The sequence below is a fragment of the Mustela erminea genome, chromosome 3 (assembly GCF_009829155.1).
Source record: "Mustela erminea isolate mMusErm1 chromosome 3, mMusErm1.Pri, whole genome shotgun sequence".
NCBI lineage: Eukaryota > Metazoa > Chordata > Mammalia > Carnivora > Mustelidae > Mustela > Mustela erminea.
The window spans coordinates 134,131,208-134,153,761 of NC_045616.1; the positions used below are offsets into that span (position 1 = coordinate 134,131,208).

A 22,554-nucleotide genomic window follows, 5' to 3' on the forward strand; every position below is an offset into this window, starting at 1 on the left:
ACACCCTGGCCTGCTGCGCCCCCACCTGTCCTAGGTGTGCTTTCATGACTTTCCAGCTTCCGAATCTATCTGAAGGCCCAGGCAATTAGCTTTTTACAACAAAAGTAGCAGAGTAAGTCCTCTAAACTTCGCTACAGGTCTAGGTAGTTTGAGCACTCTTTCAAAATTTCTGTCCAATGAAGTAGTTTTTCTAACTCTTGCCCATTTTCATGAGATATACCTTATATTACTGTTCGTTTTTTTTTTTTTTTAAGATTTTATTTATTTATTTGACAGAGATCACAAGTAGATGGAGAGGCAGGCAAAGAGAGAGAGAGAGGGAAGCAGGATCCCTGCTGAGCAGAGAGCCCGATGCGGGACTCGATCCCAGGACCCTGAGATCATGACCTGAGCCGAAGGCAGCGGCTTAACCCACTGAGCCACCCAGGCGCCTATATTACTGTTTTTAATACAAGTAACATGTACTTCTTTCTTGTTGAAGATGATCTCAAAGTAGAGCAGGCTGTCGGAATGGGAAATGGAATTCTCCTCACTTGGAATTACGATCCCAATATGACTTGTGACTATGTTATTAAATGGTGTAACTCATCTCGGTCTGAACCCTGCCTTATGGACTGGAAAAAAGTCCCTTCAAACAGCACTGAAACTGTAATAGAATCTGGTAAGATGAACTCATGCCTCTCCATGAAAGTTGTTAAAAATATTTCTAAAAGAGCAATACGTGAGGTGACTGTATATGATGAGTGGTCCTTTACGCCTTACCACAGGAATGGGTGTGAATTGGTTTGACCTTTCTGGAAAGTGCTTTGTAGTAGTATGCATGGGAAAGGGTTCCTGTCTTTTAATTTAGTCATTATTTGTCGAGGAGTTTATTCTAAGAAATAATCAGAGAGCAACACAGGATTGCATCTAGGAAGGTTCACCATAGTGTTCCTTGTGATCACAAAACTTGAAAACCCAAATAAGAGAGTGAGTCAGTTAAGTGTATCTGTAAAGTGGAATGTTAAGTAGCACTGCAGATGGCGTCAAAGCCATAACAGCATGGAGGAATGCCCCTGAAGAAAGAAAACCATGGAGCCCTAAGCACTGTGGTCTCACCCCTCGACCTTTGCCTTCATGTGTCCAAGCGCAGGTTACTGGGCAGAGCCAAGAACAGAGGCCACTGATGGAGGGTGGGGGGCATCCGTGTGGCAGGGGGCGGGAAGGGGACGGTTCCCGGCGCCTGACTGTTCACAGGCCGGTAGTCCTGTAAGGCGTGCTGCTTTTGATAGCACCAGCCTACAGGTCAGCCATGAGGAGAACAGCAGGAGCAGGCGAAGGCAGCCTTGCCCTTGGACCTTACGGCCCTCTTTCCACCACCATTGTTCCTTCTGAGTAGCTGTGAGTGTTTCTCGTGCCCCTGCCCTTGGGGATTCTGGATCCTGCAGGCTCGGTGGTGATGCTTCTCGAGGTCATCCCCCTGTCCCGGTTCTTCTCACGTTGAGGGGAAGCCCAGGAGAGTAGGCTGATCCTCTCTCCCAGGAGCCAGGGCTGCCCGCTTGCTTCTTCACCATCAGCTGGTGAAGATGAGTCCCGTCCGCTAGATTACTCCAAGTTGGTTAAGAGTATTTGCCAGTTCTACTTGAAATACTTGATGGTTCCCTTTCTCCTTCCTTCGAGCCCGCCTCCCTTCGCAGAGTACCTGGCGCTCCCCCCCCTCCCCGCACCTGCCCTCACACCCTCCCCACCTGGAGCTGCCCAAGCCTTACACCAGCCTAGTGTACACCGTGTGGATTCTCGCCCCTCTTCCACCTCTGCACCTGGGCTTTGAGAATAACTAGGGTGGACTGGGGCAGGCTCGGTGGTGTGGAGGGGGTCGTCTTAGAGCATCTGGAGACAGAAGTTGAAGCTGAGACCTGTTAGGTGAGACAGAGAAGCTCCTGATTACAGCAGGTGAGCAAAGGCCCCACAGTGGTTGAGAAAGGCTCAGAGAAGTCAGGTGACCGCCCAAGGTGACAGAACCAGCTTGTGGCAGCACCAGGATTCAAATTCGAAGCAGAACGTTCAGTGCCTCGGGAGGCCAGGAATTGTCTCGCTCATTTACTGCTGCTGGGACGACACCGTGGCCGCAGGAGGCCCTTCTTGTCCTTTCCTCAACCTGATCATCTCTTCATTCAACTATCTGTTTTACCACCTCAGAACACAGAACTAAAGCCATAGTCCCCACTTGGACCTTTTTTCTTTTTAAGGTAGCTGAACCCTACAGAATATTGACACACTAATCATCCTAACACTAGGTACAGTTTACTAACTTACGTGAAGATTAAACTAACCTCAGGCATGCCTGACACCAAAGAAAAATGTTACAGAACGATCTTAGAGGTTGGCCATCTCACTCTGGAGCTTGTGGAAGCACTGGTGTTCCGTGGGTGCATAGTTACAGAGAACTGGTGCTCTGACCACACCAGAACAGTTGCTCACCATGAACACAGCGCAACCTCACATGCTGCCGTTTTCCCCCAGGCGGGATCTTCTTCCTAGACCACCGCTGCTGAGCTCCTAATTACCTTTTAAGACCCTGTTTCAGATGTCACCTCTTGGTGGCTTTTCGTGGTACTCTTAGACTCATTCAGTGGCACGGTAAAGGTGCCCCAGCCTGTGATAGGTCCCTGTAGTCTAGCACGTGGTGTCTTGGTTACCCCCGTTCATCTGTCTCCCCACCACTCTTACCACCTTTCTAGGCCACAGCCCACACAGTGTCTGCCTCTTTGTTCCCAACATTTCACATGTTGCATTGTGTCAAGGAGGTATTTTAAAGGGGGCTTTTTGAAGTTAAGATGCTTCTCTTGCATGTTCTGTGACATTAACTCAAGGGCACTAAATAGTGATGCTGTATAGAGAAACAGACTCTGTGGCCCAGCACACTTGAAGCAGCAGGGTTGAGCGGAAATGTTAGTATCTGCTTTTCAGGGGTAAGGGGAGAGAGAGAGATCACACTGGCTAGAGCAGGAAGGGCTTTCCAGAGGCTTGACCTGGACCTGGAATTGGCTAATAAACTGACACAGCCCAAATCTGGGGAGAAGTCATCGTTGCTTGGTCTTAAAGAAACAGAATGAAAGCCCTGTTTACTGTTCTCTCCCTTCAAAGTCATGGTATGTTACACTGTTCATTACAACAGAAGTGAATTTGTTTAATTTTTCATCAGTCATTTTTCACTCTGAATATTTATCAGTTTTGAAAAAATGGATTTTTTTTAATGATAAGAAAACAGCTATTTAAAATTAGCTTTGGAAATTTTGGAATAAATGATTATAGGTTTGATATTTCTAAAATAGATGTTCATAGTAATACGTGCTTAACGAAAGTTAATTGTCTCCATCCTGTAGATCAGTTTCGACCTGGTGTAAGATACAATTTTTTTCTGTATGGGTGCAGAAACCAAGGATATCAGTTACTCCGTTCTATAATTGGATATATAGAAGAACTGGGTAAGTTAAATGGGTAAGTTTTCTTAGAGTCCAAGGTAACATGAGAAATTAGAAATAAATAGCAATTGCAAGATTGAATTCTAAAAACAAATTGAGATGTTTAAGGAAGGAAGAATAATTCGTATGATAAATTGAAAATTGTGATTACTTAATCTTCATTTCGTTAATGTTTATATTTCACAGTTTTACTGTTGTCATTGAGAAATGAAATCTCAATTTTGATGTCGGACTTAATTTGCACTTAAACACGTTTAATAAAACCATTAACTTCAAGACTGTGTACAGAGGGGAAACACAGTTCTGTTTGCATAGCTGCTCCCGGATTTTGCCGAGGGAGCCCCCTCTCCCTCCGCTGTCGGGTGTGTGCTCTGTGAGAAACCCCCTTGTGTCTCCAGTCAGTAGTGCACGAGCTTCACGGGAGCTGTGCTTGTGCTAGTATCTCTGAAAGTGGGACTTCGTAGAGAATAAAGTTCTAATTGCAGATTAAGTTATTCTTGAGGATAGAAATCTCATCAAATGTTGCGGGCTTCCTCTGTGTCCCTCAACTCTCCTCTAGCCGCAGACGTTTTTCTCTTTACAGCCCCGACTGTTGCGCCAAATTTCACTGTTGAGGACACATCTGCAGATTCGATACTAGTAAAATGGGAAGATATTCCCGTGGAAGAGCTCAGAGGCTTTTTAAGAGGATATTTATTTTACTTTGAAAAAGGAGAGAGAGACACATCTAAAATAAGGAGTTTGGAATCCGGTAAGGCACTGAACTACAGCGGGAATATTTCCTAGAAGTTCTCTTTAACCACAGAAAATAAAAAAATAAATTAAAAACCAAGGAAAGAGAAAGAAGTGCTGCTGAGTAATACTGGTCTCCAAAACTGACAAAGAGATAAAGGAAAATGGATAAATATGAGACTTCCAGGATTTTAGTATGTGATAAATGACATGTACCATTTTACATTTAAATTATTCTGCAGACTTTGATTATAAGCCCCATAGGACAGAGATCATCTCTTAGCAATCTTGTATCATGCATAACAAACATAGCATCTTACCGAGGTTATTTAAAATTTTTTTAAAAAGTCTTTCTGTAATTCTAATAATGGAGGAGAAAAGTTTAGGAACCCAGAGAAGGGCTCCAGAGCCTCTGCTGTTACCTGACAGAGAGCCGTCCGCACAGTTAGTTGTGGCCTTGGTGAGCTGGCAGGCTTAATTGACTTGACTGGGGACAAGAGCATCCGTTAGATCTTTAAAGGTTCAGTCAGTCCTTGACAGTTGGTAAGCGGATGTCCAGAGTCCATAGAGAATTTTCAAATTTATAAATACAGAAATGTTTATGCAGACTTCTGGCTTCTCCCTAAATTATATTTCTGTTGGGAGTCAGATGTTTCCTCTTCATAGCCACATAACACAAGGCTATCATCTTTTCAGTTTGAGAGCTCTCATTTCCCTTAATGACCTCTCCTCAGAAGAAAACCACTTGAATTATTTAATGCCCGTCCGACAAGTAGAGAACAGCAGTGCTGCATGGCGGTGCTGCCCGGGCATTAGCTAAGGCACTTCCCAGAGCAGCTGTGTTAGCTGTGCACCGCCCCCTCACCACTAAGGTCTGTGTTTCCAGAACCTTCGCAGTTGCCTGTGAATGAGAAAAACCCCACATACAAAGTTCTACAAATACCTAGAGTCTGGTGAAATTTTTCTCAAATGTTCAGAAATGTTACACTGTACCAATTAAAATTCTAGCACCTAGACTTCCATTTAGACATGGAGCATTGGTCACTGAAGTTGAAGAGGAAAAGAAAAAGCATAAAGCCAAAAAAAACAGAGACAGGCAAGAATACACCAAATTTGGACATTGTCAGGCTGATGGGAGTAGGACAGATCGCCTGGAGGGTGGAGGATGGTGAAATCCAGGTGGACGTTCAGGCTTCGGCGAGAAATAATTTGACTCATCCTTTGGGTCGGGATTGGAGGCAGGTGGTTAGGATGGATAGGAGCTGAACCGTGAGGACTCACTGAAAGTCTGTAAGGAGCAGTGAGAACCCCCAGAGTTGTACACCGACTTCATTCAGCTAAAGTGCCCGTTCCCCTGCCCGAAGATGAGGGCTTTATTCTTTGGAGAAACAGCCAGAGAACCCCCAGAGAGAGGGACACCCTAGTGAACAGTGTGACTTTTCCTGTTCTCCTTCCCCTAATTGGAAGCTAATAGGACATCTTCAGCTAGGCCTATTTCCCTGGATGAGATAAGAGGATCTTTCTTTGGAAAAAGGAAATGGTTCTTGGGGCAAGACACAAAAGGTGCTGGTATTGGGGGGCTGTCCCAGTGAAAGGCCAGAAATTGACCTGGTCATTCCCCACCAGTGGTAAGTGAAGCCCACCAACCAGTAAGCTCCACCCATTCACAGTGATCTTCCAGGGCTCGCTCTAACTGTGACCAGCAGCCAGGGATAACCAGATGGTTGAGAAAGATTCTAACATTTCTTCTGGTTTCTAACAGAAACCAGAAGAAATTAGAGAAAAAAAATTCAGAGTAGGGAAACAGAATTTTAAAACAAAAACCAAAACTATCCTTGCATAGTTGAGATACCCTCCCTGTATTTATTGAAAGGACCTGGTGTTATTAAAAAAGAATGGTCCTAAGGTAGGTAAGAACTCATCAAAATTAAAAATGTAATCAAAAAAATTTTTAATTAAATAGTAGCGAAATTACATGGGAGATAGAGAAATTCTTCCCCAAGTTAGACGAATGCGGAGGAGAAAACTTGGGAGTAAAACGATGAGGAAGTTGGAGCACGCAGAGGAGACCTGTGCTGTCATGCTTTTTAGGAGTTCTGTCGGGGGGGCGGGGTGCGGAGGGGGGCGCAATAGAAGGAAATGACCAAAGAGCAGAAGAACATTTCCCAGATAAAAGCACTCAGTAAGTACACAGTAAGATAGGTAGAAAAAAATCTACACCAGGGTAGGCTGTCATGAATTTCCCAAGCACCTGATACAAGTCCTAGAAACAGAAAAGATTGGCTCAGGTGTGAGTCCTCAGGAATGAAAGTGGCCTCGGATTTCTCAGCAGCACAGCAGATGCTGGAAGATAGCACAGCTGTGTCTCCAAGATACTGAGTCCAAATTTTTTTCAACCTTGAAGTCTGTACTCCGTCATCGGCAGCCAGTGTGAGAGCTGAGGGAAGGCATCTTCAGACCCGTAGAGCTGCAAATACTTCTTCCCCATGTCCCCTTCTCAGGCAGTGGTTCTCGAACAGTGGGTCAGCCTGAGGAAGCAAGTGGGACAAGGTGGTTCAAGATGGCGGGAGCTGGGAAGGCCTGGGTCTGGAGCAGATATACTGGGAAGGGGGCCTTGGATGGGGGGATGTGGGAAGGGGGGCGTAAGCAGGGGTAGGGCAGCCAGTCATGGCGCTGGGATTTTGTTGCATTGGGCCATGTGGAAAATGGCATTGAATATTCACAGGAGGGTGTGGGAGGAATTAGGAATTGGGACATTAAGCAAATGAGGAAAAAACATTAAAACAGCAGAAAAGTAAGGGAAACATGAGCAGACCAAGCAATTTTTCTAGCAGGAATCCGTACTTAAACGATCGCAGTAATGTAAATGGTGAATTTCCCAAACATTGTGGTGTGTGTGAATGACGTGGGATGTGAGGGAGACAGAGTGCTGAGAACTCAACTTCACCTTCTTTGTGGGACATGCATATGTAATGACTCCAAGTCGTCTTAAAGTGCCGCCAGCGTGATTTTATTTCAAAATACAGAAGTAAATATCCAGAGAAACAGGTGACGTGGTTTTGGCAGGGAAGGTGCGAGCAGAAGACTGTTGCCTTTTGTTGTTACCATTTAGTCCTGTTCAGTTTTTCAAACTCGTCATCCATTACTTTGATTAAAACTTCAAAACAATAGTTGAAGCAGTTCTTCATCCTTCTTCTGAAATGATCCTGTGAATATTCAAGGCTTCCTGGCTAGCGGCTCACGTGAGCGCTCAGTGTGCTGCCTCCTCCCAGGCAGTTGGGAGCGAGCATGGTAGCGAGGGGACTCTGGCACCACTCGGTAGGGTGGCCCCAGCCACAGCGACCCTCCACCCCCAGCAGGTGGAGGTACACTTGCCTGCTCTGAGGAAGAGAAGGGACTTCTATTGATTACCTGCCATATGCCAGGATTATTCTAGAGAATGTATGACAGCTTCTCACAGCGCTCGGTGGTAGGTTGTGATTGTTGTTTCATGAATTAGAGAAACTCAAGGTTGGGGTAGTTTCAATACCAGGTCTGGACCGCATAGCTGCTAACGGCAGAGGGAGAACTTGAACTCGGGTCTGGCTGACTCCACAGGCGCTGGCCTCAAGGGCAGCCGGCAACCACTCACTCGAGACAGAGGTGTGGGTCAAACAGGTATGAGTAGCTAGGTGTTTTAAAAAATGGTGTAGAGATCAGTAATAATAATCTTCCCTTTGAAAATAGGTCGGTCAGACATAAAGATTAAGAACATTACTGACCTATCCCAGAAGACACTGAGAATTGCTGATCTTCAGGGTAAAACAAGTTACCATCTGGTCCTGCGAGCCTACACAGATGGTGGCATGGGCCCAGAGAAGAGCATGTTTGTGGTGACGAAGGAAAATTGTAAGTTAATTATTGCTGTTGAGGTGCTTTCCGTACCCAAATGCGTAAGTTTTCAGCAAGTTTTGTTCATGTAGGAACCCCCTTTTTAAAAATTGCATGTATTGTTGCTTGTTTGTCGTGGGTAGCCAGCAGTGTTCAAAGGCCACAGGATGACTTCATATCTATTCTTGTCAGTTATTTGAAGCTCTTTTCCTAAGAATACTTAAGAAATTAATGTATGAAGGATACATCTCAAATCTGGAGTTGTAAATTCATGTTAAATCTATATAAAGCTGACCCACTTTAACATATTTTTTAAAGATTATATTTATTTGAGAGAACACACATGTGTGCAAGTAGGGGGAGGTGCAGGGGGAGAGGGAGAGAAAGACTCTCTGGCAGATGCCCCGCTGAGCTGGGAGCCCCACGCAGGGCTCAATCTCACGTCCCTGAGATCGTAACCTGAGTTGGAATCAAGAGTTGGACACTCAGCTGACTGAGCCACCCAGGTGTCCCCCATTTAACACCTTTTGCCCGATTCCAAATGTGATTTTTAACATACCCAGGGAAGAGCTAAAAAAACTGTAGACCCCAGCACTCACCAGTTTGAGATGGAGAGTAGGGAAGATGGGCTTGACTGTCTGCAGTGAAGAGCTTGAGTTGGAAGGTGGCATCTTCTGGAGTTAGAGTTCACACACTTTTAAATAAAGCACCGTGAGGACATGGTTCTCAGCTGGGGGCCATTTTGCCTCCTGGGGGATACTTGGTGGCATCTGGTGACAGGATTGGATCTCAGAGCTGTGGGGTGCTATATTGGGATCTCGTGGGTGGAAACCCAGGGGCGCTGCTAAGGTCCCTGTAGTGTGAACGGTAGTCCCACAGGGAAGATCCAGCCTCACGCGCAGCGGCACTCAGTCCTGTTCTAAAGAATTTACGTATTAGTGTAAAAATTACTAAAATGCTTGAAGGTCGTATTTTAATAATTTTTTGGTGTCCCTGGATCAGGTAGGATTTTTTTTTCTTTAATCTATCAACTTAAGTATCTTATAATACGAATGTCTTCTATGCATCCTGCTTAAAGTGGTGATTTGAATATATCCAATATTCTTTTTTCAGCTGTGGGGTTAATAATCGCCATTCTCATCCCAGTGGCCGTGGCTGTCATCGTGGGAGTGGTCACGAGCATCCTTTGCTATCGGAAACGAGAATGGTAATGGTACCTGCATTTCTGCTTGCTTTTGTTTCTGAAGAGCGTGATAATTCAGTTCATGTGTTAAGAAATAAGTACTTGGTTGAAACTGGTTGGTAAAAAATGTTTAGTCTGAATTAATATTGGATTTAATATTAAGCAAGAATTACTGAAAGGTTTTTAAAGTAATAATAAGGGACGCCTGGGTGGCTCAGTTGGTTAAGCAGCTGCCTTCGGCTCAGGTCCTGATCCCAGCGTCCTGGGATCGAGTCCCACATCGGGCTCCTTGCTCGGCAGGGAGCCTGCTTCTCCCTCTGCCTCTGCCTGCCATTCTGTCTGCCTGTGCTTGCTCTCTCCCCCTCTTTCTCTCTGATAAATAAATAAAATCTTAAAAAAAAAATAAAGTAATAATAAAAAAGGTAAACTTCCTCTTAACTATTTACTAATGATTTAAAGTAATAGTTGCGCTAAACATACGTATAGGAGTAGATACGGCAATAGCTGTATGTGGGATTAATGATTAGATCACACTTGTCCTGGTGACCCATTTAGAAAATACTGTCATTTACTCATATATTTGGCAAATATGAATGCCTCCTCCCACATGAAGAGTGCTAACAGTGGGGAACTAAATAAGCTTGATCCTTACAGACTTAGAGCCCAGTGGGGAAAGGGAGACCTCAAACCCATAATCATCCAGTAAACACATGCTTACAAAGTACGTGTGTACTGGGAAGGTCACGGGGTACCATGAGGGGAATAACAGGGCAACCACGTCTCTGGAGGTGGTCAGCCACGACTTCCCAAGGGGAGTTCCATCTGAGCAGAGTCCCACAGGGTAGGGAGAGGAGAAAGAGTATGCCGGGAGGAGAGAAGAATCCTGTGAGGGCCCAGAAACCAGAAAGAACTTGGTCATCAGGAGGCAGTGAGAAGAACTGGGTGTCTGAGTGAAGCTAGAGAGGCAGGAGGGGAGGGGAGGGGAGAGGAGGTGAGGAGGTGAGCGGGGACTCGGGGTCAGCTGGCAGGAGGCGTCCTGGGCGGGGCTTGGGGCAGATGCCGGTGTTCAGCATAGACGGCCCTCTCTGGTACTAAAAATGCCATCCTTGGGGCACCTGGGTGGCTCAGTGGGTTTAAAGCCTCTGCCTTCGGCTCAGGTCATGATCCCAGGGTCCTGGGATCGAACCCCACATCGGGCTCTTTGCTCAGCAGGGAGCCTGCTTCCTCCTCTCTCTCTGCCTGCCTCTCTGCCTGCTTGTGATGTCTGTCTGTCAGATATTTTGAAAAAAAAAAAAAAAAATGCCATCCTTTATGATAAAGAAGGGAATGTGTTCTGGTAATCCTGGCTTACAAGTTAACATAGTAATAGTTTAGAGCTGTATAGAATACTGTGTTGTGGGTGACCATATTCTCATTACCAAAAATCACATTTTAAAAACGATTTGAATACAAAAGGTAAAAAGAGTTTAGAAGCTAGGGCATTTTATTTATTTATTATTATTTTTTTAAAGATTTTATTTATTTATTTGACAGAGAGAGATCACAAGTAGGCAGAGAGGCAGGCAGAGAGAGAGAGAGGAGGAAGCAGGCTCCCTGCTGAGCAGAGAGCCCAATGCGGGACTCGATCCCAGGACCCTGAGATCATGACCTGAGCCGAAGGCAGCGGCTTAACCCACTGAGCCACCCAGGCGCCCAGCTAGGGCATTTTAGATTAATAAAGTTTTGTTTTGTTTTTTTTCTGTGGTAATGTCAAATACCAAACTTTTTAACAGGTGTATATATATGACACAGCTCCGAGCCGGTCTCCTTTTTGTTTGCATTTCATTTTTGGTCATGATTAGTGGCCTTTTCCCCCCCAGAGTGCAGACCTTGTTACGTGGGGAACTGCCTCGTGCAGACACGCTCCCCAACAACCAGATGGTGTGTGATCCCACTTGCACTGTAGCCATTGAGTCAGACAAGCGCTGCCTGTGTTGTACTTTTGACCTACGAGCACAGTCACCGTTTGAATCCTTTGCTTTTCCACTTTCATAAGATTCGTAAGATACTGTAGTTCTAGAAACAGAAGTACTGCTTGTAGTTTTCAGACAGGAGCTTCGTGAGCGAGCACACCTTTGATGCAGTTTCGCTGTCTCAGTTGTTCACTGAAGCGTCCTGTGAAATGTCAAAATAAGCCTAGGGGTTTGCTAACTTACTTGTGGTCTGATAATCCTAATTGTTAAATGCACTTAATCATCTTTATTTAAAGGATCAAAGAAACCTTCTACCCTGATATTCCAAATCCAGAGAATTGTAAAGCTTTGCAGTTTCAGAAGAGTGTCTGTGAGGTAATCCTCTTTTCTTTCATTTATTTGTCAGTACGGGCTGCTTTTTTTAGTCTTGTGAGACGTTTGTAGCATGCAGATGTGCACCCAGCAGAAAATGTGTTGAGCAGAGGGCGTCTTGGACATCTGCTGAACTTCTGCGCTGATGCATGTTAACGTGTGTTTTTACTACTGCTATGAATAGCCGGGAACATACTGATATGTAAAACAGTACCTTTGTTCTCCTATGCAGGACAGAACAGCAGAGACCTATTTCCCTAAGTAGCCATGAGGAACATGAACAAGATAATGCCCCTTTTTGTAGGAAGGGCACTGCAGCAGCTTCTCGTGCCCCTCTTAATCATTGCCTTACCATTATCATTTATTTCTAGGGAAACAATGCTCTCAAAACTTTGGAAATGAATCCTTGTACCCCAAATAATGTTGAGGTTCTGGAAACTCGATCAATGGTTCCGAAAATAGAAGACACGGAAATCATCTCTCCGGTAGCGGAGCGGCAGGAGGAGAGCTGTGATGCAGACGCCGAGAACCACGTGGTCGTGTCCTACTGCCCCCCTGTCATTGAGGAGGAAACGGCGCAGCCGGGTGCAGAGGAGGCCGGAGGGACCTCTCAGGTCGTGTACATCGATATCCAGTCTATGTACCAGCCTCAGGCGAAACCAGAGGAAGATCAAGACAGTGACCCTGTCGGGGGCGCTGGCTATAAGCCCCAGATGCACCTGCCGGTCCCTGCTACTGGGGAAGACCTGGGCGCGGAGGACGACTTAGATAAAACTGCCGGTTACAGACCTCAGGCAAATGTCAATACTTGGCACTTAGTGTCTCCAGATTCTCCCAGGTCCACAGACAGCACCAGTGAAATGGTCTCTTTCGGAAGCCCCTGCTCCATTAACTCCCGGCAGTTTTTGATCCCTCCTAAAGACGAAGACTCCCCGAAATCGAATGGGGGAGGGTGGTCCTTCACAAACTTTTTTCAGAACAAACCCAACGACTAACAGAGCCACCGCGTCACTTCAGTCTGCCATCTCAGTAAGCTCTCCGTTCTGGCGCTCCCGGGCCAGCACTGGGCATCTTGGAGGGATCCTGTGAAGTACTGTTGGCGAGGGGGATCTTCTCGCACGCAAGTCACACTCCAAGCGTCCCTGTGCTTTCAGTGTAGTTACAGCCCAAGTAGAGTCACTCACAGATTCGGTCCATGCAGCTCAAGTCTTGGAGCGGTCCGTGATCGGAGCCAGAATGTTCCCACGGGCTCTCCCTTCAGGAAGTACTTCCTGGCGGATACTGTCCAGTCCGCACATGCAAAACAAGTCCCCCAGCCGCGTGTTCTGTTCTGCTAGTGGTTTTCTCATACGGATGCTGTGGAATTGCAAGCCGATTCACAGGCACGGGAGAAAGTCGTCAGTGTACCAGATGATGTTTATTTGCCTGACACTTGCTCCATTCTAGATGAAAACCAAGCACAGATTTCAGAACTTTCAACATGAGTCTCCTCTGTCCACAGCATTTACAAAAAATTAATATAATTTCTGATGCAGTGACCGCTATGTAGTGTTCGTTTGATACAAAGTATGCTGATTCTGTGCCTACTGTATAATGGTTTTCAGATAGTTTTCTCAGGGGTACAAACTTTGAAAATGAGCATGACACTGACCAGCCCAAATTACAGTCATGTTGTCTTTGCTTTGGGAGGTTTTGCAAATCTTTTCCTTACCCCGTAGCTTGCATGTGAACTTCCTTTATTGCATTTGGTTGCGCTGACATTTAAGACCGAAATTTCTAAGCCTGGAGACCTTAGGTTTTTTTTAAATTGGTTTTCTTATGACACAGTGACCGTGTTATAGGAGCAAATCCAACATTACTGAGAAACAGAATTGCAGTGATTGTTTGAGGGGAAACCTGCGCAGACGCTCGCTGCATTAGCTGTACGGTTCCGACTAGCTTCAGTGCCTCCCCAGGACACCAGGCAGTGGTGACCTTTGACACATCATAGCGAAGGTTCCTTTTGATCAGGCATTTTAGCAGTTTTGCCTTTTGAAATGATCATCAGGCTAGACTGTTTAAACCCAGTCTTAAAATTTTTAAATCTAAAACTTAGAAGGTGATGCCTCCTCCACGGACAGTTCCTCAAGGGCTATGGTGTATGGACTGTGGCCAGGTCCGTTTGAATCAGCGGGTGTACCTGTGTCAGCTTTGTGAGCTGTCTGTGACCATGTGTCTTCACAGCTGCCTCTGCCTGTCCTTGCTTTTCCTAAGTGAGGTCTAGAATGAACGTGGTTTTTTGAAAAGCAGAATGAAAAACTAAAAAGTGTATATTACACATTTTCCCTACCCCCATGGATATTTTATTTTTTGGTAGTTAAGGCAAAGTATCAGAAAATTGAAATACCTGAATACATCAAGATGTGCTTGTTTTGTTTCGTTTTGTTTCTTTTTTTAATCCTCTGAGGTTCTGTGATGATAATGGATTGGTTATCCTTTTGTCCTAGGTCCTCATGTTTCTTTATAAAAACCACGTCATGGAAAAAAGCCACAAGGCGACAAGAGCCAAAATCCATTTGGGTACTCTCTGAATCCTGATTTTAATTGCTAGAATTCACCTAAATTCTTGAGCTTCATGATATATGGACACATGGAATGAAATAGAAACTGAACTAATTATGTTCACATTTGGTAGACGTTAAAACCGTGTAATGGCTCCTAGAGATTTTCAGCGATGAAAAACATCTCAAACCAGATCCATCCCTGACAGTTTGCTGCTCTCCTTTTTCCTCTCAGGCTTCTGTCCTCAGCCTGCACCCCAGGTGCTCAGACCGGGGGCTCCCTGCATTCCTGCTGAAGCTTGTCTTTTCTCTCCCCTCCTGCCCCAGGCTCCTGCCTCGTTCCCCCTTGAAACCAGTGGATCCCGTACTTCATCTCTTGAGGATAAGTGTTGGCTAGAGTAGAAGTTGGTGGGTCTGAGCTACACTAAACCGAGAATGGGAAAGGTCTAGAAGAGAGTATTGGACCTCTGTCTTCAGTATATATTGCATTGCAGCTCTGGTTCCAGTGCCCTTTCTGACCTACAGAATGGCTCATTTGTTTGGCTTATGGTGAATATCACTGGGCTCTTGAGTCCTTTCTCTCCAAGACTCAGTGTCTCTCCTGCATGAAAAAGGGTCGGAGTGCTGCTCACCTCTCTCCCTGCCCCTGGAGTTCGTACACAGTGATCCTCACTTGGTGAATGCGAAGCACAACACCACTGTTAGTCTGGGCAAGCCCCTTATAACTTGCTGTATACCTGGAAATACGTGGTTTAGGGCTGAGGCCAAAGCAGATTGCTTGTCCTTCCCCACTAAATTGAAGACAACTAGACCCACTGTGCAAATCCGAAGTCATTACCTCTCTCCCCACCCCCGTTTCCCACCCTACCTGGGCATGTGGGGGCGGCCTCAACATAGGGAGAGAAGACACTGCCCTTTGTCACATACCCAGTTGTTGGTGGCACTGGAGACCCTGGGTAAATGTGCACTGTTTGTCAACACCAGGACCGTACTCGGATGTGAAAAGCAGTCGGAGTTGGTCATGCTCTGTCCAGTCATTTTAGCTCCTCTGCCTGGGGGAGGGGAAACTAAAGGCTAGTTGGAAGGGGAGGTTAGATGTGTTCCCTTCAGCCCTTCCCGACTGGCAGAGTAATGGGGAGATGCCCCTTTCCTCAACTAAAGCCTAGTCATTGATTAGAAAACTCCTAAGTATCTGGACTCATCTGTGCCTCACCATGTCTCTTGAATTGTAGTCTGTCTCAGGACACGTTTTCCTGTCTCGGATAAGCCAGTTCACTTACAAACCGGTTTCAGATCAAGCTTCCCTTGTGGGAAATGGAGATTCTGGTGGTGATTATGACTGCACTTCTCTTGTGAGTGGCCCTCCTAGACAAACAGTACTATAAAAATCCTCTTAGAAGACTTAGCTAGACTTCTGACATTAGGTAGAGCTTGTGCATTACGTGTGCATGGATTAGTACCCAGATACAGTTGAAGTCATCTGTGTGTTGAACGACAGAAGCCTGGATTTGAGATTGTGGCCCTGGGTATCTGGATAGTTGTGTGCTCACGTGCTTCGGTGACAGAGGTGCTGTGTTCCAACAGCTTAGACTCTGAAGTAGCCATTCACGGAAAAGGTTAAGGGCGGAAGGATCAGCCCTGTTTTCCATACCAGCATTACTTCATGGCTCATGGATCTGAAGGACTGCTTTTAGAACGTCTGGTACTATCGCACTCGGGAACTGTGGTCAGAGTCACATTGTTAAAACTTGAGGCAGCTTGGTATTCTTGTGGGAAATCATTAGTCCTGTAATTTCTTAATTGTCTTCATACAGACCATGTATAAAGAACATGACAGTCCTCTCTGAATAATCAGATGTAGGTTAGTGAAGGAGACTAGGGAATATTTTCTTTCAAAAGGAATTTGAAATCAGTTTTATAGTATTTCTTAAAGTACTCCCTAACATACCAAAATGCAGATGTTATCTCAGATTTTTTGACTGCTCAGGCACATAATCTGATAAGGCTCTTTTTTTTCTGTTTAAAGTAATTTTTATTATTTTCTGTTTTCAACCATTTAAAGTTTGCATACCTTTTATACAATGCCCTTTATTTCTTGAAAGTCTAATATTAGGCATCGCAGAAGTCAGATGTGAGATCATTAGCTAATTCCAAAGACAGCTAGGTACATGGTGGAAATTCAGTGAGTGAGTGTTTATTGACTGAGTCCCATTCCAGAATGTGCAGTTTTCACAAGGGATGCTTTATACTAGCATCTAGCCTGTGTAGAGCCGAGACTATTGACTGAAAAGATTGAATCTACTCAAGAAGTAGCTCCAGTTTGGGTGAGAACTTGGGACAGACTCCGGCAAAAGCGTCACTAGATTCTTAGTCCTCCCTCATCGTGAGGATCCACAGTGACATTTTATTTAATGTGTACAAAACTTGGGATGTGTCTGTACCAACCACCATCGTTCTAGCAAACCAACCAGACATCGATGTGTGAGCTTAACTATAAGGACTCATGCATTCACTTGATAAACCATTTCTTCAAAGCATTTATTTTAAACTGGTATTTCCCGCTGAAACAAAATCGCAAGGTACCAACGCCTATCCTACCTTTCAGATCCAGAAGAAAATTTCTCATAGAAGAAAATGATTTTCTAAACTTACTGGGAATGCATCCTTTAGACAAGACCTTAGAGAATCATTGGAAATCACTGGGGTTAAATTTGGTCCATTTAGGTCTTTGTGGATTATGTACCAAGGCTAATATTTAAACCTCTTATTCTGACAGGGTGGTGAGATTTTTCTTTTTCAATTTGTGCCTTTGTCTTAACTATTACATGGTCACATTCATGCCAGTTACAATGCAAATGAGCTATTTTTAGTGCCTATATGGAGGATTAAGAACACTCAGTGAACTGATAGTGCAGGCTTTATTGTGTGTGGTAAAATTGCACAGGCTGTGATTAGATCTAAATATATTCAAATTCTCAAAATTACATTACTGAGTTATGACAGCTTTCTGTTATCCTTAACTATGATTAGTGCTTGTTTCTCCCTGTATTAAGAAAGTTAGTATTTGGGGATTATAAGTGTCCAAGTTACAGACAGAATTTACCTATGGAAGATAAATTCTAACTGTGCAACATTTTTATGAAAATTTAAAGTGTTTTAAGAGGGAAGCCTTCTGCATGTCTTCATTACAGGTGCCTAGCTGAACTACAGAAACATTCAAAATCTCAAATAAGTAAGCTATCACTGATTAAATATTAACCAAATACAAAACAGTAATAACTTATATTACTTTTTGATTGCTATAACTGACTACCTTAAAAACTCAGAGATGTGATGGGGAAAATTAATATTTCACTGATAAGGAAACTAATTTGTATTACACTTACTGTATATCCTTAATATTTCCTTTGTAATAACTAATCAGAACTTTAAAAACCTAAACAGCAGCAGACCTTATGTTGCCCTTAAGCCAAAAATACTTTGTATACTTGGTTGAATGGCTTATTTAAATGTTTAGAATTTCCTTACACATTGAAAATATACTTCCCTTCAGAATTATTCCATTTTAAAGGTAGGTAATTTCCAATTTCTGAACTTACTGTTCCTCCTAAACATTCCATTTCAGAAAGATTTCTAGGTGGTAATACAATTTGCATTGAAACATGGACAATTTGATTGTTATGATCAATTGCCAAAATACAGTTAAACCTAACAGTCAAATTGAACATAGAAAACAATATTTTGTTACTGATTTGATAATGATTTGATAGTGATTTTCATTAAAAAAAAAAAGTTTCAAATACTTGACCCCCAGTTGGATTCCAAAACTTTCTCCCATTATTTATGATACACCCTTCTATTTAATTTTTTCCTTCCAACATAATGTTTTGGAGAAAGGTGAATATGTTGTGAATAGTTGAAGACAAAACACAGTAACAAACCCTTACTCTGTTTGTTGTTGGGAAAGAGTAGGTATTCTATCCGACCTTGGCATTTGTGCTTTCCTATTATTTTCTCAGAAAAGGAGCATGGCTTTTTCTTAAGTAAATTTCAGTTTAAAATTGCTTGAAAAAGATTGGCCTGGATAGAAAGACATCCGAAATTTGAGATGGTACCACCTTACAAGTATCCAAAGGTTGAAAATCATTGAAAAATACCCCACTATTCCAAAGGGACGTGTTGCCTTCTCTTCTCTCTCATTAGTCGGCCCTAAGTCAGAGGTCGTCTTCACGTTTAGGAAATTGCCATTTTTTTACTCTCAAAATTGCATTATAGTGAATTACTGTTTACAAAATACACATACTGTGAACAGATAGAAGTTTTGTCTTTTATAAGGTTGTCTGTAGAATGAGTGTCTTTTTAAAGGGGTTGTTATATGTTAAATATTTTCATTTTTTTTATAAATACTAGTAACTGTTTACTAACTTTTTGTTTGGTCAGGTGTGTGCAAATGTAGCTGAAAGATAGGGAGAAGCCGCACATCCAAAACCGGTCCCGTTTTCATTTCTTGAAATGTTACCACTAGACTTTTTTTTTTAACCCGAATTATCTTCTGTGATGTTGTATACCTAAAATCATGCTTACTCATATAAGGAAACCTTTAAATACACAGGTAGAGGCACCAAACTATATATTGGTGTGATTCACAGAATTTCGAGTTTAATGGAATAAAATAACTCCACTTAACAGAGATGACAACTGAAGTATTTTCCACCTTGTGAAAACTGGGGAGATTATGTTGGTGTTAGAAGGAAAAATTTGAATATTTTATATCCTCGTATAATTTCAGAATTTAGTTTCCATATCTTTTGGAGAACATGGTTATATCCAGAACATGAAATATAAGTAACCTATTACTAAGACACCTTAAACATAAAACTAGTATGCTTGGCTGTTAACTCTAAAGATGTTACTTATGTTTGTTTTTAAAATGCATGTATTTAACAGTTTTATCATAGTATTGTCATGGAAAAATAAATATATTTTCTTACAACTTACACTGGCGGATTTGGACATTGCTGTTTTGTTTTTTTCCCCTGTTTTAAACACTTAGGAAAAAGTTAATACTTTTATTAATTCCCAAAAGAATTGCACTGGTTTATGAAGCAGTCACACAGAGCTCTAACTATATTTTTAACATTTTAATATATTGGTATGCCCTTGACATAATCTTCCATATGTTCCACTAAATCTATATTCCGTGTCCCAGGGAAGTTAGTATAAAAATAATCAAAAAGTGGAAATCCAACATCATGAAACAAAAAATGAATATTGGTCCTAAAATTATGGTTTTTAATTTTTTTTTTTTTTAACTCTGAAGACAACCTAAACATTTCTGGAGATTCTGGGAATATAGCAAAATCAGTTTAATTTCGAGGCACTGAATTTGGAAATACTGTCATTGGTTCAGCAAAAAACCTCAGTAATTTCAAAAAGTATGAAGTGATCTTAAGTAGCATATCATAAGGGGAGAAATGAAATCTTCAAGGCCTTTGTAGCCTGTGCTTTACCCAGTGTCACAACTAAAATATGAATGGCTACAATTTAACCTGAAGAAACCATAGACCAATTTAGAATTAGTTGTAAAACACATGTTTGTATTTAAGTCCTAGAAGAGTGCATACATATGGTTTGTCCTTCAGGGAGATGTCCGTGCATAATTAGTTTCCCAGATGGTGGATTCTTGAGCCAAAATATATTAGCATCATGCACCCCAGAAACTTTGAAAAGGTTAGAGTAACGGTATAAGTATTAGGGGAAAGAAAACTAGAGCTGTATGGATTTTTTCTTAATGTATAGTATTCAACATCACTAAAACTCTTAGAATCTCAAGTTCTTTACAAAAGAGCTGTGTAACAATTCATTTTGAATGGCCTATAAATTTGATCCATTACCCTTCCCCTGAGTGACTAATAGAAAAATGGAATTAAAAGTATTTATTCAGTGTCTGAGAACCAGTAAAGTTGATTTAACAAAGATGTCTTCAATTGATTGGGATTGAATTGGACTGGATTTTATCCCAGAGTGATTAGTCTTGGATGACAGAGACAAAAACTTTCGAGGATGGTTTTGATAAAAACCCGGAAGTGAAATCATGTTAAATTGAGTACAAGTGGACCATAGTGAGCTGCTCAGACATCTCACAACTCCTGAAGGTGAGAGCGAGTCTGAGGGCCCAGCTCCGACGGAAATCTGCCCCCTGCCACCACCACCACCTGCCCCGGGGGCCCCAACCAGCTTTCTCACCGCCCTGGAGACGTCTTCACCCTCTTCATCACCGTTGACAGCTTTCCTGGGCTGGAGCCAGACCTTCTGCTTCCTGCCCCGGAGGTGCTGGCACACACCCGCACTCACCTTGTCCTGGGGCGGGTTCTGATCCCAGAGGCCACGTCGCCCAGTTCCCAACACACACCTTTCCCAAATGGGCCTGGCCTCACAGGAGACCCCCTCCACCGCCCCAGGAAAGGAAAGGAGCCACCAAGGGGAACGGAAAATTGGACTCCAGGCCACGCTCCCAACAGGTAGATGTGGGATTGTCACCCGTGCCTCTGTCCCTGCAGAAACCTCACGAATGCCTCTTTCTGACTAGCACCTTAAAGGTGTATATACCTTAAACTTGGTTTGGATGCCCCTGAGGTCAGGGCCTCCGGTTACCAGAGGGGTGTTACATGGCAAGAGGCCTACCGAGACCTGTTCCCCCCTGCTTAAATGCCGGACGCGACCTCTCTTCAGTCGGGTAACCTTTCTCCATCCTCACGTCGCAGGCTAAGCATGGCAGGCACAGGGAAGTCTCTTCCCATTGTCTCAGCACCCCCATCTCTCCGTGCCCCCCATTTCTGTGCAGCCCGCACCCCTCCAAGCACTGAGCACGATTCTGATGCTTTCTTTGATGCAGAAATGGAGGGGCAGCTTGATTGTCGCTATACAGCGACATAGAGCTGGGCAGAGCTGGGCATAGTGCCAACCACAGGACAAGGCCTTGGTACGTATGAAATAACTGGACCTTGACCAGCCAATACATGGCTTAATGTGTCTCCCGGATAGAAGAACTACGTCATCGAACGGAGAGGTGATCTGCCTGGGCTCTGGCCTCCAGCCGTGGGAAGACCAGGGGTCGCCCTGCACCCGCGTGCCTCACACAAGGAACGGAGGCCCCCGGGTGGCAGGAGCAGCTCCTTCCCAGGTCGGCTCGGGTAGACCTCGCTCACCCGAGGCGCTCCAGTCTTTGCGGCCTGCCCTCACCCTTTGCTCTCCTTCACAGACACTTGCCTTCATCCTCCTGTCTCTCTGACGGCCGCAGATGAAGGACAAACAGGCTTTATGGAAGCGACCACAGGTGACAGCCCTCCTCCTACCACCGTCCGCCAACACCGGCACGTCCTCCCTGCTTCGACATTTACGTTTTTCTCTCTGGGCTGGCTTCGCTATCCCTCCCAGGGACCAGTCATCCATTTCCGCCGCCACCTCTCCTCCCCGCAGTTGCAGATCGGCTTCTCCAGAAGACAAGCCTGGCCTCCCCTCTCAGACATGGCCTCGGTGGCGTAGGGAAGTCCTGGTAGGTTCCACAGGCCCCCCGGTAGCCTCCCGCTCCACCCAGGGCCAACACATCTCTTCTCCAGGTCGGGGAGCCCCCACAGAGCTGGTCCTGGGGTGCCAGGCTCCTCCAAGCTTAACAGCCTTACGGTCGGGAAGAGGAGGGCGTCCTTCCTCCCAGCGCCTAGTGCGGAAGACGCTGGTGGGCGTGGCCTGGGTCACGTGTCCAGGCGGAGGGGGCGCGGTCACGTGGCCCGAAAGAGGGTCTGTCCACAGGCAAAACTACACGTCCCGAGTCAGAGGACGACCAGTCCTCCAAAAGAAGAGGGGCGATATTCTGAATGAACAAAACAATATTCACTCTAGGCTCGCTCAAGAAAAGCTAGAAAATAAAAGGAAAAAAAGCACACTGTTTTCTTATACAGCTTTAGCTATTTTTAACACTTTTCCTTCTACCCTTCAATTTTTCTCTGTGAATGTATCTAAATGTTTACACATTTCCATATGTATGTGTGCACATGTATGAGGGTTATACTGGATATTCTGTTTTCAAACCTGATTCTTTTATTTGATGTACCTTGAAAATCTTTTCATGCCAATATTTATAGGGCATTGCTCTTTCCTGGATCTATAACACTCTGTGTATGGATAGGTTATTTAAATTTCCTATTCTTTATTCTTTATTGAATTCCTTCGTTTATTCATTTATAAAACCACTGATAGTTTTCATTAAACAGTGGATGACTTTGAAAGCCAGGCAAAGATGTTTGGGGTTGGTTTGGTTGGGACTAAAAACCCAGCGCTCAAGCTTGGCACCAGGAGCCACTGGCTCCCTCTACTCAAGCACTCCCTTGAGCACGCAACCTCTCTGTGCCATAAAACGTTGTCTTTTCCTACCAACTGACTCA

At 44.2% G+C, this 22,554-nt stretch overlaps 1 protein-coding gene and 1 long non-coding RNA gene across 3 annotated transcripts in view; both read left to right on the plus strand.

The window, feature by feature from the left end:
- Positions 1 to 19,110, plus strand: part of LIFR (LIF receptor subunit alpha) — a 77,170-nt gene extending 58,060 nt beyond the window's left edge. For both annotated transcript variants that reach the window (XM_032337563.1, XM_032337562.1), the window contains exons 14-20: positions 482 to 661; positions 3,366 to 3,467; positions 4,048 to 4,215; positions 7,923 to 8,084; positions 9,180 to 9,273; positions 11,498 to 11,576; positions 11,945 to 19,110. In XM_032337563.1, the coding sequence (XP_032193454.1) occupies positions 482 to 661; positions 3,366 to 3,467; positions 4,048 to 4,215; positions 7,923 to 8,084; positions 9,180 to 9,273; positions 11,498 to 11,576; positions 11,945 to 12,568 (1,409 nt within the window). In that variant the 3' untranslated portion in view covers positions 12,569 to 19,110. The remainder of the gene's footprint in view (positions 1 to 481; positions 662 to 3,365; positions 3,468 to 4,047; positions 4,216 to 7,922; positions 8,085 to 9,179; positions 9,274 to 11,497; positions 11,577 to 11,944) is intronic.
- Positions 19,111 to 21,265: 2,155 nt separating this feature from the next.
- LOC116586965 lies at positions 21,266 to 22,266 on the plus strand. Its single transcript, XR_004284239.1, has 3 exons — positions 21,266 to 21,296; positions 21,375 to 21,668; positions 21,733 to 22,266. It is a non-coding gene; the product is annotated as an uncharacterized LOC116586965 (long non-coding RNA).
- The last annotated feature ends 288 nt before the right edge of the window (positions 22,267 to 22,554 follow it).